A 17,921-nucleotide genomic window follows, 5' to 3' on the forward strand; every position below is an offset into this window, starting at 1 on the left:
TCTCTAAGCTTGTAGAAGAGTTTAAAAATGCTTATTTATTATGAAGAAATCCTCTAATTTCTGAACATACTGGAGAAACAATTCTTGTATCTGATCTCATACTCTTGGCTTGAATGAAGTTTTATAAATCGATTAACCTCTTTTTTTTTAATTAAAGTACCCTTTCATCCAAATAAAATACATGAAGTAACCACATTAAAATATAACTTAAAAACTCACGCTCTGAGACATTTGAGGGAGCCATATTTCAGTAGGGCAATTTGGCAAATTCTATCAATATTTTAAAATTCATATCACTTGAGCCAGTCTACTGTTAGGAATATATTTGCTGGTCCCATGGATATACTACAAAATTATGCTAGGATATTATTATATCTTTTTATTATATATTACTATTATTGTATCTTATGGTACCCAAAGATGTTTATTGCAGTGTGTGTACACTGAATGTCTACAATTAGAATAATGGTGAAATTCAGTGTAATACATTCATATGGTATAAAACTATGCAGTCATTAAAAAGAGTGAAGTAGATATATATCTAGTAATATGGAAATATTTTTAAAGTATACTATGAAGTGGAAAAAAGCAAAGTACAAAGTAGTATACATCACATATCCTCTTTTTTTCATATATATTTAAAGAACATTTATACATGTGTATATGTAAGGTGATGTATGGAAGAATTTTTCCTCCATTTGCTACCTACAAAAAGAGAAAATTGATTATGTGCAGGGAAATTTCCGGCTACAGGTAGAAGAGAACTTGGACCTTATATTTTTCTTTCTGTTCTGTTTAAATTTTTCAAATATAGATGTGTATTATTTGTATTTTCTGAGCATCAGCAGAAATTTTCCAGTTGATCATATAATAAACTATCTTAATGTTCTCCTTCATACACTGTTATATATTTTAGAACACAATGTTATCAAATAAATAAGAAGCAGACTAACTAAATATATTACAAGTGTTCTAAAAACAAATCTGAATCTTAAGAGAGCTAGTTTTTCATCTCAATCAACTATTACAACAAAGTAGAAATAAGCCAGTTATGCTATAAACTATCACTCTTGCTAAAACAATGAATGACAACTGAACAGACAAGTTCGTTTCTAGTCTATGAAATATCCTTAATCTGACAAATTTTTTAAGAATAATGTTACGGAAGTGGCTGTAATTACGGACATAAATTGCATTATTCTTATTTCATCAAAACTCATTTCTAAACTGTTTCCTGGACTCAATTCTATAACATTTGTTCATTATATACTATGCTTGCTCTTATTCTTTATATGCTGAAATGAACAAAACAGACAAAAAAGATCAGCTGTGGCAGTGTTTACATTCTAGTGAAGAAGGAGAAAGGGAAGAGGAGGTACATTTATTTAAATTATATAATAATGTATATATTAGGAAGGTATTCATAACAGGGAAAATAAAGCAGTGAGGGGGGATAGGAAACACTGATGGGAAATTGAAATTTCAAAAAACATGGTCAGGGATCTGATTTTATTTGTAAGATAAAAGGTAACTAAAGCCATGTTTCTAAATAATTTTGAACATAAATAGCCTTATTTAACGTCAAAAAATATTTTCAATTTTATCATGATTCTTGCTATAATTTGAGGAATCCCTAATTTTGAAAAATTCATGACCAACAGCTACAATCAAATTTGTAACACTCAAGTGTTATTACTATTTTAAAAAGCTAGTATTTGTTGAGTGATGATTCTATGCCAAAGATTGTTCTAAGTACTTTAAATGAATCTTCTTCTGACTGAATCCTAACAAAAATTTATGAAGAGGGTAAAAGTATTATTCCTATTTTATGGATAAGAAAACAGACACAGAAAAAGTAGGTGAATGGCTTTCTATTTCTTTGAATGGAAGTTACTATAGTAATTACAGCAGCATTTTCTGTGTATATTTAATCAGGTTGCATGTTTTGTTAGAGATACAAAAATCAAAATGGCAATATGGTTTGGGGACATATTCCATTCAGTAACTCAGATTCTCAAATTTCCACAGGCCGTGGGGAATCACCAGCCAAAATTTTCTCCAGCATTCAGCCACATCTGCATGAACCCTCTTGCGGTCTAGGAGGTTACTAGAAATTCAGTGAAGGATGCGCCTCATCCAGGGATGAGGAGGCCTGGGCTATCACTTGTCATGTAGCCTCAACATCACTGCACCTGCTTAAGCCTCAATCTCATCATTCATAAAGTGAGAAAACTTAACCTGGAGGTTTCAAAGATCCAGTCCAGCTCTAACTTCCACGACTTTAAAAGTAAAGATAGTGGGATAATGAACTCTCTCTTTAGCAAATTTCCAAGATGCCAGAAAACTAAAAAGAATTTCAGAAAGAAAGATTCCAAACTCTTTCCCCAGTTGCAGAAAACTACGAAAAAACTGAAAGTCATACTAGGTAATACTTGAGGGTACTTCTCACACAAAATAAGCAGTTGTTTTAAAAAGTATAAGATTGTATAAAAATTTCCATTGTGGAAAATAATGAGATATTACATACGTTGTCCTGTAGCCTATCACTAACGGTTCAGAAAAACTTACTAGTACTGGGGATTCTAACTATGGGAATGTCTAACCTAAAAATCTTTAGAAATCAAATTTGTATTAATAGGCATGTGAATTTATATGTGTTACCTTGCCTTAAGGAAGGCAGGGAGATGCAGATGTTTTCTAAGACCATATTTGTGTCTGTAACTGAGAATGACTTGATAGGTTTTACCCCACAAATGTTTGATATGTAGTATATCATTTCTTTTCAGGGTCTGGAGGTTCTCAAGGAATGGCCAGACACTCCATATTATATTTTATCCTGCTGAGTGCTCTGATTGACAAGAGCCAAGCCTGTTTCTGTGATCATTACCCATGGACTCAATGGTCCAGCTGCTCAAAAACCTGCAATTCTGGAACCCAAACCAGACAGAGGTGGGTGTGGACTATGTAGCTTTTCTTTGCACCCTGGGAAACCTCAAGGACAGTTAACAAAATTAAAAGTGTCACATAAAGCAATGGGAAAAAATATATATCGAAGTATAATTTTTGCAGAATATAATCTGCAAAACTACTGAATCACTGTGCTCTACGCTTGAAATTAATAAAATGTCAATCAACTATACTTTAATTTTTAAAAATCTTTAAAAAAGAAACTCATGAATTTGGATGGAATTTGAGGTCTTTTCCACATAAGTTTGAAATGAAATCTACTTTTGTTCTTTCCAAAAAGTTGAGGAGTTTCAAAGTAATTTAAATAAGAATCCGTGTAATATTGTCAGCTGACTATTTAACTTAGAAATACTACTCAGGCTTTTTTTCAATCAGCACATAACTCTGCTTGCCTACAGTTAGTGAGTTAATTATAGAGAATTTTCCACTCATTGAATCGAGTCTAACAGGACCTCAATTGAGCAGCACTGCTAGCTATTAGCGTGATTGTTTGGCATGGACAAGAAGGCAAGAAAACTGTGTTTACTTGGTAACATTTAATAATTCGGTCTTTTCGTCAATTCAGACTATTCATCCCCCACAGTTTCTTTAAATCTGTTAAATGTTTTTGTTCCATGAAGAGGTTCACATGACTTGGAGGAGAAAGGCATATATTTTAATGTGTTTTAACTGTGATGGCACTTTTTAGAGATCTATTTTAGAAAGCTATTTTTACATATATAGTGTGAGTCTCATTAAAATTCCAAATGACCACCCCAATAAACCATCCACTAAGTATGTAAAAACAGATTTGTGGATAACACTCATAGCTCTCTACTGCCTACCAAATAAAGTACAACAATATATCCCATCCTTCTCAACCAGGCACTTCTCAGGTCCATCCCACAACCTCCTCCGTAGACATGTCATACTCCTCCACCTCTGATCTTTGCACATGCTGTTCCTTCTGAATGCCCTTTCCTCTGTTGCCCAGAAAACTCACATGAGGTTTTCAAAATGTATCTTTCATGTTACTTTCTCTTCTAATCTATGGCCCTATAGCACTCGGCTCTAGCTCAGCCATCATACTTACCACACAGTGTTGTCATCTTTTAAGCAATTTACAGAAACTTTTTTTCTTTTCTTTCCCTTCCAGTCCCTTCCAGGAATTCCACCAGGGCCGGCTTCATGGATGTGTGACCCGTGCCATCACACGGGTCCCTGCCCTGAGAAGGGCTCTGTGCTTGGCTTAATGCTCTTCCATCCCTTTCTCGAAATTCTTGACAATTTTGGACCATGAGGGCCTCTGTTTTCATTTTGCACTGGGCCCCACCAATTGTGGACTCAGTCCTGAGGTCCTAAGTGGACTATGTGTTCCTAAGAACTGCACATATGCCAACCTATCAGATTTTCCATGAAACCTTTCCTTTCTTTCACTGTAGTTGATGTTCAATGATATCTTTCTTATGGGGCTGGAGCCACAGTGAATACACTCATTCTAAGCAGGTTTTCCTCACTATTGCAGGCAGATAGTTATAAATCAGTACTATCTGAAAAACTTTTGTGATCAGCTTTGCACGAAGCAGGAGACCAGAGAATGTAACTGGCAGACTTGTCCTATCAACTGCCTCCTGGGAGATTATGGACCATGGTCAGACTGTGACCCTTGTGTTGAAAAACAGGTAGGTGACACATGCGTATATTCAGGAAATCGGAATCACGATAAAATTCTGGAATTCCCAGACAGACTCAACAATCACAGAAATGCTGAATTTCTTCAATTTCGTAAAATAAACAGTCCCAGCTTCCACTGAGGGAAAAATTCCATTTAGCAATATTGGGGGGGAGGGAGGGTTCATTTTGCATGTTTTATTGTCATGTGAACACCAAAAAGAAGCTCTGCCCCCCAGTATTGATACTGCAGTCGCCCAGCTCTGAATTCCATGGCCTGTGTCCTCTGAGAGCTCAGAAAGCAAAAACATGCTAAAAGATGGGGATTTCAGTCCAAGGTTTAAAATCAGAAGGAAATGAAGGGAAATAATTAAAATGACTCCTTGCCCTTCTCTAATTTCCCTCTCCCTATGGGAAAGTCCTTCAATTTGTTTGTTGCTTCTGGCTGCAGTATTGACCCACCTCAAGCTCATGCCTGTAAGGACACTGACTGGCCCGTGTGAACCCCAGTCAGGGCAGCCGCTAAGCATTCACACATTAGGGAAGCAAAGGAACTCATTGCTAAAGCAGCCACTCTCTGAGAGAAACTGCTCTAGGTTCCTTCCATACATCGCCTTATTTAAACTTTTTCTACCCATTTTACTGATGAGAAAGTTATAGGTCATTAAGTAATTAAGTAATTTGCCCAAGAATATACCATTAATGAATAGGAAACTACATTTTGGACTTGGATTTTTCTGACTTTAAAGTTGTCCTTTAATCCTATCATATTTCTATCCTTCTCTGACTCTTTTTTTTTCAATTGAAGTTGTATCAATGTTGTATCAATTTCTGGTGTACAGCATAATAATTCATTCATACATATATATACATATGTTCGTTTTCATATTCTTTTTCATTACTGGTTACTACAAGATATTGAATACAGAAGAAACTTGTTGTTTATCTATTTTATATATAGTAGTTATTATCTGCAAATCTTGAACTCCCAATTTATCCCTTCCCATCCCCTTTGCCCCCTGTATCCCTCCCTGACTCTTTGTTTTACTACTGCCCATTTAAAATCTTTTAAAGTGCAGAGTGTATTAGCCTTGGGCTCCATGGTGACTTTCACATACAAAAGAGCCCCTAATCTTTTTATTTTTATTACTTCACACTATCTTTGAGAAATGAAAGGGCTATTGTTATTACCTGGAAGATTTATTGCACTCAGGACACTCTCAGTAAATATTTGCTCATTTGATTCCGATTTAATTTAGAATCATATGATTTCAGAATTAGAAGTCTTAGAAATCTTTTGTCCCACTTCCTCATTTTACTGGTTGGAAAAGTGAGGCCCAAAAAGTATTGACTTCCTTAGGAACACACGATAATGGAACTGGAAAAATCACTAGATAATTTAGAAACACCACTATCGGAAAAATCACTACTGTGATTGAGAAGCCCAGTTTTCTTATCTATTTTTTGGCTTTGACCCAGCCTCAGAGTTACTCACCTTTCTCTCCTTTTCTTTCAGTTTAAAGTTAGATCCATCTTGCACCCCAGTCAGTTTGGAGGACAACCGTGTACTGAGCCCCTCATGACCTTTCAACCATGCATTCCATCTAAGCTCTGCAAAATTGAAGAAGTCGACTGCGAGGATAAATTCCGCTGTGACAGTGGTAATGTACTTTTGGAAAATGTTCAGTTTCCACTAAAAAATGACTAAATAAAGTTATTCCAATTGACTCCCAGTGAAAGCCATGATCGAGAAGTCCCACCACATTTTCAGCATGGGGAGACAGGGGTGTTATGGTACCAATTACACGTTATTCATGTGTGAAATTACAGCTTTCAAGCTATAATCATCTTGGCCACTTGCCTGATTCATTTGCTTATCAAGTACTGGTGCCCAGGTTCCTCCTCGGTCATCAAACAGTAGGAGGAGGAGGGAGAGGAGGAGGAGGGAGAGGAGCAGGAGGCAAATACTTTTAACAATCGGCTATTAATAAGCACAAGTCTAGAATCAGAATGAGCAGTTGAAAAGGAGTGACAGATTTATAAGATTTTAATATCATTTATTAAGATAAGAATATTCATATAAAGATACTATGTCAAGGGGATGACTAGAGATGATGTGACAAATTTTCTGGCATGGTCCATTGAATGACTCCAAGATAATTCCAAAAGAGAAGACTGAAAATGATTCAGATGATGGCATCAATCCCTTCGAGTCCAATTCTAATTCAGGTTTGTAAATTCTGATATTTAAATATCACTGAATTATAAGCACATCTTGAATATACTACTTAATCTATGTATTCTCTTGCTTATTGATAGCCCTCCAAGGCTCAGCACTTTGAGCAGTCTAGATCAGATGTCTGCCAACTTTTTCAGTAAAGGTCCAGACGGTAAATATTTCAGGCTTTGCAGGCCATACCGTCTACGTTGCAACCACTCAAGTCTGGCGTCATAGCATCCAAGCTGCCATGGACAGTATATAAACAGATGAGCACGGCTGTGTTCCAATAGAATTTTATTTACAAAATCATTTAGTCCATGGGCCAGAGTTCATTGATTTCTTAAATAAATAGTCAGTTTAAAGTTAAAGTGAAATAGAGTTCAGATGAATAAAATCCACTTCATTTCTGTGTACTCTGGAATACACTGAAAAGTAAAGCATTTAAAACTTGACAGCAGATTTCAAATTCCTATAGAGAATTGATCCCAGACTTGGATCTGTTTTTCTCCTCTTACTCCTGCCTTTGGTTTTGCCAGTCTTTTTCTGAATGTCAGACAGGAATGCTGGTGTCAGGGTTTTCCTAATGTGCCCCACCCCCTAAATATGAGTTGAGAGATATCATTTATGCCTACATGAATAAGGTCATGTCACATATTGACAAAAGAGGGAATATGAGAAAAATCTAATGGCAATGGCTGAGGAGAATACAGACTTAAGCATTATATCCAGAATATTAAGATAAAGATCTAGAACCGAAGCACAACAATTTGAACCTTGAAGGGTAGTTTTTAGAACAGATTACCAGGAAGAATTCTTTTATTCAAAAGATAAATCTATGAAACATATTACAAAAAGAGTCTTATTTAGGCCAGAAATATCCACAAGTTTGAGAAGGGTTTAGATACATCCATGGGCTGCCAATTTGTAACAATGAGCAATTTCACAAACATGAGTGGTGTAGGCACAGCTGATCTCTAGTTCATCAGCAATACGTGCTTAGCTACTGATAGAAACTGAACTATTGAAATGCATCTGTAAAGGCCAGTAAGCAGCTGCTACCCTGAGCTCTCTTAGTGACTTCTGCCCTGCTGTCCAGATCCCTTCATCAGGAATTCCTAGGTCTTCCTAGGATCCAGCCACTAACTTGCTAATCCCTGGCACAAAGGTGGTTGGCATCCATTCTGATTTGTTGGTGCCACAGCCTATTGGTTGTTAAATATTCCACTGAAGATGATACACTGCTGTGCCCTCCTAAAAACATCCACTGATGCTACTCTCAGAGGGAATACAAGGTTGGATGGACCATTATCTGTCTGATTCAGGATGATGTTTGGCTCCGTGAATGAAAAACTGTCCTTCCTTTTCTCTCTCATGATTGTTGTTCAGACTCCCAAGACTAAATATATTACTTTAATGTATACAATGTACATGGATCTCAGAATTATCCATGAGACTAAGCCCCATGCACCATGCCAACTCCTCTCTTAAAGTCCTAATGTAGACATAAGCATAAAGACAAGAATTTGCAACTGTTTATAAAAATAATATACCATGGTAGTGACACAAATCAGTTCAAGTAAATAGGAAAAGCATGTATAATTTCTAAATGATTACATAGTTCCAGGTGTAAGTGGAAAATCTTACACCTTAGCTATATGCATGTGCTGGGTAAAGCATGCTGACCTCTACACTCTTGTACCTTCCAAACTTCCTTTCACCTTTCCTATTCCTTCTTTGGTATAGGATCTATTTATGGCTTACAATATCTCTCCCCTTGTGCTTCCTAGTCCATTGCATTTCAATGGCCTGCAACCATTCTCAACTGTGTCCCATCAGACCTGTATCACTGCTGCCACCCATTCCTAAACGTCACTCAAGAGATAGCCTCTTGCTTTCATCCCTACCCTTGCTAATAGATCCTCTCTAATATGCCTAGAAGTACAAAATAAATAGAATTTCTAACATATCTGGTACCCTGCTCAAAAAGCTAAGTTACTGAGAGCTAGGTGTATCCCTACCTCTGCCTGATAAAACAGGATTTTTTTTAGTGTAACCACACCAAAAATTAATTTTTGCTTAAATTTGTGAATGCCAGGTTCAAAACTTTATAAATATATAATATTTGTTCTTTTTTTTCTTTAGGAAAAGTAGCTCTATTTCAAACTAAATTAACCATTCTGCTCTGCCCTAAGAAAAGCAAACAGAAAAACTAGATATGTGCTGTTTTATAAGCAGAGCATCTTTCAAACCATAACCTGGAATTGACAGAAATTCAATTTCTTCTATATTTTCAGTCTTGTATGATTATGATGTTCATTACTATAATTCTTTATAATAATAATCTCAATACAATGCAGAATTTTGAATAATCAAAGAGGACTTAATTACTTTCATTACATTCTACCTTCTTACTGAAGGTTATTAACTAAAAGAGTTGAAACTAAGTGCTTTCTGGGTAACTCTCTATTAGTAAAAAAAAAAAAAAACAGAACGTCCAATTTCCTAAGTATTTCAGTTAGTCAAAATAGTCATGTATAGCTATAGTGAGATGTTGATCACAATTTGAAACAGTTAACCTGATAATCCTGAGTCAAACATTTAACCATTGTCAGTGAGACCTGTACATAACGGTACAGACGCCAGCATCCCTGATTACAGCCAAGAGGCTGATGGGAGGAGAGAAGCTGTCTGTCATTGTACATAAAGCATTTCAATGTCTGTAATATATAGGCACACACTGATTTCTAGGATCTTTATGCAATTCAACAAGTTTAAAAAGGAAGGGAATTATCTGAGTACATGGAGTTGGTACTATTACCTAAATTCATTCACTTAAACTGCTACCTAATAACTACAGTACCTCGGTATTTAACTTGTCCAAAACATAATTAGATATAGTGAATTATATGTAGTGAAACAATTATTGAAAGTAATATGTGGTGAATATCTACAATAAAATATGTAGTCATTAGTATAGTAAAATAATTTCGTATAGTAAAATACACAGATAAGAAATGTGCAATTTGATTTTGACAAATGTGTACACCATGTAAACAACCCCCAATCAAGGTACCAAAAAATCTCCATAAACCTCAAAAGTTCTTTCTTTCCTCATTCCAGTTAATCCCTCTCTTTGTTCTTGAACGTCAAATAAAAGAATCACATGGCATGACTCTTCTGTGCCAGACTTCTTTCATGCAACATAAAATTTTGGATTCATTCACATTGTTATGTGCACCAGTAAACATGTGTGTGAAATTATAGTTTTTTGAACAAAAGCAGTGACCTTGAGTCTGTTATTCTGAATAAAAACAAAATTCTGAACCTATTGTTAGTTTTCTCCTACAGAATATTTTTATGTATATTTTTATTCAAGTATAGTCAGTGCACGCTGTTGTGTCAATTTCTGGTGTATAGCACAATACTTCAGTCATATAGGAACTTACATATATTTGTTTTCATATTATTTTTCACCATAAGTTACAAGATATCGAACATAGTTCCCTACACTATACAGCATGAACTTGTTGTTTACCTATTCTCTCTCTCTCTCTCTCTCTCTCTCTCTATATATATATATATATATATCACTTAGTATCTGCAAATCTCTAACTCCTACAGAATATGATTTCTGCAGGAAATTCACTCTAATGGGAATGGGATTCCAGAAACTACTCTTCTTTGAGACAATCAGCCCCAAAAGTGACTAAATAATTTTATCGTGACTCTTGTCATCCTAAAAAAAAAAGGGCAAAATATCAACTTACCATTCCATTTCCATATTTCCTACATCTTTATCAAAAATAATGAAAACTTGTCCTCAACTTTCCCTTGAAGTTTAAAGCACTCATGTTTCAAATTAATAAATCCTTTCTTAAATGGTAATTTGTTGTCAATGTTTCAATGTGGCCAATGTTGTTTTCCTGACTAGGTCGCTGCATCGCCAGCAAGTTGGAATGTAATGGAGAAAATGATTGTGGAGACAATTCAGATGAAAGGAATTGTGGAAGAACAAAAGCAGTGTGCTCATCGAAGTATAATCCCATCCCTAGCGTACAGTTGATGGGCACTGGGTATGTAACATCTTTTTATCATTTGAGGAGTAAAACCATCTCAGAACTGATAACTTGGAAGCAACCATAAAGCAATGAGACACATCATCATCCACCTTCCTCACTCACCTTTTCCTGTTCCCACCAGCCCTGTCTCACCTGACTCCCATGCTCACGCAGCATGTGACCATAATTCTCACTCTAAGGGAATAAAAGAGCATATTCACATTTAGTTAATAGTAGGCAGTATTATGAAGACTTCACAAACATTAGTTGTTTTAATTCTCATATAGCCTTCCGGCAGCTCTTGAGTGGATCAGGGCAAACTGGTGGGAGGCTAGCCAAGCTGGGATGTGCCAGGGTGTATTCCTGGATTCCTGAAGCTAGGTCTTTTTTTATTTTTTCTGGCCACCATTTCTTTTCTTTTTTTTTTAAATTTTTTATTGAAGTATAGTCATTTTACAATGTTGTGTCAATTTCTGGTGTACAGTATAATATGAATTCATATTTTTAACATATATGTATATTTAGTGGCGTTACCAGGAACTGAACCTAGGACCATATTGTATACTAAGCATGTGTTCTACCACAGAGCTATACCCACCCCCTTTTGGTTTCCTGGGGCAAGGTCTTGAAAGTGTGTGTACCTACTCAGAAATGCATAGTCTCCTCATCTGTGCATTGGATGACTATGATTTGAGGCTCTGTCCTACAGATTCCAAATTAGAGTTGATTTCAATGAGAGTGAGTCAACATCTTCTTCTTCTCAATATGCAGATTGGTTTCCTTTTCCCTTCCCTGGAAGAAAACCTCAAACAAAAACTCCCACTGATGATGGAAAAATAGGGTATCAGAAAAGGATGCTTGTGAGTGTACCGAAAGTGAAAACACTAAAGAAACAAAACCAATCATCAGTGAGAGGCGAGCCTTGAGCCAATAATGGAGACAAAGCCAGAAAGAGAGGAGTCAGGCAAACAGAAAAAAGAGGGTGATTAAAAAAAATAATAGTGTGGGAAAAATAGGAGAGTAAGAGGTGGAGTGAACATGGCTAGGGCTTCCAAAACTTGCTCTCACGTGAACTCTGTGATGCATGGTTAGGTCAGAACAGTTTAAAGGCAGAAGGACAGGCCTGTATTACCATCTGTTCTACTTGACCAACTTACAAACCAGGAAACCGAGCCTCAGCAAGGTTAAGTAACCTATCCAAGTCTATCTAGTAAATGGAGGAACAGGATTCAAATCTAGACTTCAAAACCCGGGTTATTCCTATCATTTCATTCTGATTTGGAACAATATCCACCTTAGAGATGGCAATATACTAGAAGAAATGGTAGACCATGCAACCCTCCTCTCAATCTTTGAATAGTGCTCAGAGATTCTAATGTTCCTGTTTTAGGTGATGAGGACACTGGAGGGTTGGCAAGGGATTCTAAATTCATTAGACTGAGCCATGTCTTAGAAAACTTGAGGAAATATAAGTCAATAAAAATAGAAGAACTAAGCCTTAGTTGGAAGCATAAGAGAAACTAGTAAAGGTAATCTCTTGAACTCTCCTGTTCTCATACATGGTAAAGAATTCTCCCTTCAATTTTTGGTCAGAAAGCAAATAGTTTGTTTTGGACTTCTGTTTTGAAGTCTTCACTTACACTGCCAACCCTTTATAAAATGAAACCTTGAAGCACCCAAGACAAACACAGCAGTTGTAAATACAACCTCTTTTCATTAGAACAAAAACTAGAAGCTGCTGGACCAGATTCAAGGACAGCAGTAAAATGGAACAATCATCAGTCTGAAAGTAAGAGGAGCCATATTCTAGACCTACTTCTGCACAAACTTACTACATCGTAACCAAGTAATTGAACATCTCTGGGTTATAGTTTCTTCGCCTGTGTGTTGGATGACTACAAACTGCTTTGAGGTTCTGTCCTAAGAACTACTTAGAGTTGATTTCAATGAGAATATTTCAACAGCATTTTCTTATCAATGTACAGAAGTGGTTTCCTGTTTTCCTTTCTTTGGGAGAAAAACTCAGCCAAAAACTCCCACTGTTAATCAAGTTTTCTAATGTTCTGATTGATTAGGGGTGACATTACAAACTCACCTCTTGTTCAGTTGGTCGAGACTCTAGAGTTACAGATGGGGAGGATCACATGCTCTGTGTACTTTGGCAGAAGAGCTGTGTGGCCCTCTGCCAACCAGAACTCTTGTCCCAAGGATTCTCAGAAATGATCAAAATCTGCTGGCTCAGGGACAGCCAGTCCTCTCCTCGCCTCCCCAGGGAGTGAGAGTTTTGAAAGCTGCTTACTGGAATCTCTTTCTAATCCACTGGCTTTGGAATCTCTGTCTGCATCTGACACATTTCTACCCAAAAATGTTAGCTTCCTGGGTGACTGTACCTCTTTTTAAATATCGTCTCTCCAAGAAAGAACTTAAAAAGACATACCAATATTGCTACTTTGTCAACATCAGTCACCAGGTCTTAAACCTGAAGCAAGAATCAGGCAACAATATCATGTTGTTTATTTTTAATCAGGCTCAGCCAAGGTACAAAGGCATACACACACACACACACACACACACACAGATAGACGTGTACATACACACATATACACATATCAATGCATGAACATGCATGCAGATTCATATGTCTATATGTAAAATTTTTAATTAAATTCAAAAAGTTACAAAATATAACACTTAAAGCCAAATTAGATACAAATATTTTAGAAATCTAAAATATTAAAAGCCATAATGTATTTGAAACCCGAAAATATTTAAAGTCAACTTAAATGCCACACCGAAGAGGAAAAAGAATAGAGCTGGAAATTATGCGTAGTTGACTTCACTTCCAAAAAGTTCCTCAAGGTGTGCCCCGACAGAGCCATCTCCACAAAAACCCTATCTTCAGGTTCTCTGCTGCAAGCAGCTGCTACCTTCAGAGATTCCGCGTGACCTGGGAGCCATTTTTTCCTAGACCTTTCTTGTTTGTGACAAACGTAAAAGCACATTGGATAAGGCAGTATAAAGTCAACAGTTCTTTTTCCCTCAGTGATGTCCCAGCTCAAAAAACGTCTGAGTCTTAAACACCTGTGTTTGCCATGCTAACTTAAGTACTTTGGAAAGTTTTTTCCAGACCAATTCCTCCTGCTTCCTCCCTCAAATATTCATTGATTCAAATTCAAATATGGTTAAGAATTTGACTTTGAGATGCACTTTACTAAACCCACTATTTTTTTAACAGTTTTATTGAGATAAGATTCACACACACGTTCTCCTCCAGTGTACCTCTTTTATTCTCACGCTACTGCTACACTCACAATTCTGACACCAGATGTGGCGGGGAGAGTTTCCTTACCAAGCAATTCTCTGTGACACTAGATGGTTGTCCTATAATTTAACTGAATCTCAACACTATCTAACTGGAGATGGTGTCAGATCACATAGGGTAAGGGCTCAGTCCCACAAGACTGCACCCACCCCTCCGACATCTGATGCCAACTGCAAGTTCGGGGTTTCACCTGTGCTTCTGACACGTCAAAGTTTCCCACCACCCCTTCCTTGGGTCTGATTAATTCTTAATAGCTGCTTACAAAAATCAATAAAACAATTTACTTATATTTACCAGTTTACTGTCAAAGAATGTGATAAAGGATACAGACAAACATCCTGTTGGGAGAGATGTGTAGGGCAAGGTAAATGGGATGGGGAGTGGGGCTTCCATACCTTCTTTGGGCACCACTCTCCCTGCACTTTCATGTGCCCACCAACCGGGAAGCTCTCTGAACACCATACTGGGGGGATTTTTATGGAGACTTTATTACATAGACGTGATCAAACATTATCTCCATTTCCATCCGTTTTCCCCTCTCTGTAGAATGGAAGGTAGGGCTGAAAATTCCAAGTTTTGATTCATGGCATGATCTTTCTGGTGACCAGCCCCCATCCAGAACCCACCAAGAGTCTCCTTACTGGAACAAAAGACACTGATATCACCCAAGAAATTCTGAGGGATTTAGGAACCCTGTGTCAAAAACTTTGATGTCAAAGACCATATATTAGAATAAAAGATGCTCTTAGTGCTCTTACCACTTAGGAAATGACAAGGATTTGGGGATCTCTGAGCCAAGAACAGGGACCATTATATATACTTTCTACTATCTCTTCATGTGTAATCCCACATTAGCAAATTTTTGACACAAAACTTTTTTTTCACAGAATACATACTAGTATCTATGACAATTTGGAAAACAATTAGCATTGTTTTTCATCTACCACAAAACAATTTCTTGAACACTTGATTTGTGTTTAAGCTAATTAATCTCTCTGTGCTTCAATTTCCTCATTTGTAAAATGGATATAATCATTACATCTACATCATATGGTTATCATAAATATTAAATAAATATAATAATATTTAATATAAGTAAAAAGTGCTAGACTTATGGTAAATATTATGTAAACATTTTAAAAATAACTTTTCAATATTATTATAATTATTAATAAAAGCAATAATAATATTATAATTCTATTAAAATATTGCTATTGCTATTTCATTATTAGCTCTCTGTAAAAATTACTTTACTGTATTAGATTGAAGAAAGTGGAACTAGAATGGCATTAATTATGTAATAACTTATTTCATAACCTGCTTCCAAAGTTGTTTGTGTGGGTTTTGTAAGTCACAAAACAATTATAAACCCAAATTTTATTTCCTATTGGAAGTCCAGAACAATTAAATAAGTGGAATATGGGGATCTTAAAAGAGCCAGAGGGGCTGAGTTTTGCCTTCCAGCCCTTTCTGGCTGCCTCACCATAAAATAGAAGAAATAGGCTTTCCTTCAAGTCATTTGTCATGAGTCAAAAACGTCTAAGAGAAGAATTTCTCTCATATAAATACAGTAAATTTTAAAGATTGCCCTGCATCTACTGAATTCTTAAAAATTACTTTGTTTCTTAGGTTTCATCTTCTGGCAGGAGAGCCCAGAGGAGAAGTCCTTGATCATTCTTTCACTGGAGGAATATGTAAAACTGTCAAAAGCAGTAGAGCCAGCAATCCACAACGTGTTCCGGCCAATCTCGAAAACGTCAACTTCGAGGTACAACAACCTGTCATGCATGGTAGCGCTCCAAATGTCAGTGGTGATTATAAGCTAAATTTACAATGAAAAAACGGTAATGAAGGAAGGGACAGAATAAAACCGTAATGAAAATTTTTAATCACCTGTTACGTGTTGGTGTTTAATCCTCCCACAACCCAATGAGGTCAGTGTTATTATCAATTTACAGATGAAAAATAAGGAAACTAGTGGGGAGGGTATAGCTCAGTGGTAGAGTGTGTGTTTAGCATGCATGAGGTCCTGGGTTCAATCCCTAGTATCTCCGATGATAAATAAATAAATCTAATTACCTCCCCCCCTCAAAAAATTAAAAATAAAATAAAATTATTTTTAAAAAATAGCGAAGGAAACTAATTTGTCCAAAGTTAAACAGCTAGTAAGTAGTGGATTAGAGACTTAAGCACAGCTTTCCCAAATTTCAGAGTCCATGCTTTCTCCGTGAACATACAACTGCAACATATCTCCACTCAGATAGATGGTTTGGCTTACTCAGAGTTTTTTCCTACAGTAGTTAGTTCTCTCAGATAACCACAAAATTTAGACGTCAAAGAGTGCCTGGCTTCTAAAAAAATATTACCATGAATCAAAGGATAACGGAGGTAGTTCTTCCTTCCTATTTTATTAGTTGATTTCACTTTCCATTTGCTTTCCTTCGTGGTATCGAGCAGCGGACTACATATGCTGTGAATCTAGCCCAGTGCCTTGCACATGGTAAATATTCCATCCTTGTTGAATTAGTTCAACAATTAAATTAGTAAACAATTTATTTCTTTTAATTTATGATAAGAGAAACAGGAAAGACGTGATTTTGATGGTTATATCCATGCATACAAATGTGGCACGCTAGAGAGAATTTCAGAAAGCCTAATGGTTTCTGAGATCACTTTTTAGAAAGAATGAGTTCAGCAAAAGTCATTCAATCCTTTCTTAAAAAAAAAAACTTTTATATCCGTATAAACGCAGACATTTTCCAACCTGATAAACTTAATTCAAAATCATTCAATATATATTAATGGGTGTGGGGAATGTTCTTGCGGTCCAGCTGCCAAATTCAAACACCTTTTGGGAGTTTACCCTGAGAATTCCCATCTCTGCCTGGAGGTATTTGTCACAAGAGGAACAAGTGACTCTGAGCAGGTAAAGAAACGACCTACTATCTCCCCACAGACCCAGAAGATGCTGACCCCAGAAGGCCCTCCACCACCAAGGGAGGTGAAAAAGCTTTGCTGGTGTGCAAATAGGAACTCAGAAGAGACATTGTTCCAAAGAAACAATAACACCAAAAATTTTGTCACAATGGAAGATGTATTTTCTTCTTAAATGTATTGTATTGGATAGACTTCATAGACAGAGCTAAAACCCAAATGTTTGCATATAATGTTATGTTGGAAGATGCTCTCCAGCTCCTGAACAACCAATCCACAAGCTTACTTTCAAAATACAATAATTTCCCCAAAAAACATACTGCCTATGTCCTCAGCAAGTATCTATTTTATAGAGTTTTACAAGTGACACATGTTAAGCTCAGCGCATGAGAGCAAACACATGCTTAGAGAACACTTTACACTTACATGATGCTTTAGAGTATTCAAAGTACTGGAATGTGGTGTTTTCCTCAATTCCCATAACAACCTCCCCAGAAAGAGAAAATTATTTATGTCCATCTTACAAATAAGAGATTTAGGATCACTGAAGTTAGAAACTTTCTCAGAGTAACTGCAGCAAGTAAATGGCACCACAGAATTAGACCTCCTGGCTCCAGGCCCCTGGTCCACTGTGGCCTGTGCTAAATGAAACCTTGACAGTGATATCAAGAAAGATATTGATGACTGTTCAATTTGTGCCAGGCCTTAGTCCTTTCATAAAGTATCATTTAGAAGGTATCACCTGTGAGGTTCACCAATGGTGTGCCAG

The 17,921-nt window shown here is 36.6% G+C and overlaps 1 protein-coding gene across 1 annotated transcript in view; it reads left to right on the forward strand.

The window, feature by feature from the left end:
• Positions 1 to 2,791: 2,791 nt before the first annotated feature.
• C6 (complement C6) overlaps positions 2,792 to 17,921 on the forward strand; it is a 52,532-nt gene continuing 37,402 nt past the window's right edge. The window contains exons 1-5 of the mRNA XM_015242104.3: positions 2,792 to 2,949; positions 4,472 to 4,628; positions 6,134 to 6,278; positions 10,770 to 10,911; positions 15,848 to 15,986. Of these exons, the coding sequence (XP_015097590.2) occupies positions 2,807 to 2,949; positions 4,472 to 4,628; positions 6,134 to 6,278; positions 10,770 to 10,911; positions 15,848 to 15,986 (726 nt within the window). The 5' untranslated portion in view covers positions 2,792 to 2,806. The remainder of the gene's footprint in view (positions 2,950 to 4,471; positions 4,629 to 6,133; positions 6,279 to 10,769; positions 10,912 to 15,847; positions 15,987 to 17,921) is intronic.

The sequence above is a fragment of the Vicugna pacos genome, chromosome 3, assembly GCF_048564905.1.
Source record: "Vicugna pacos chromosome 3, VicPac4, whole genome shotgun sequence".
Lineage (NCBI taxonomy): Eukaryota > Metazoa > Chordata > Mammalia > Artiodactyla > Camelidae > Vicugna > Vicugna pacos.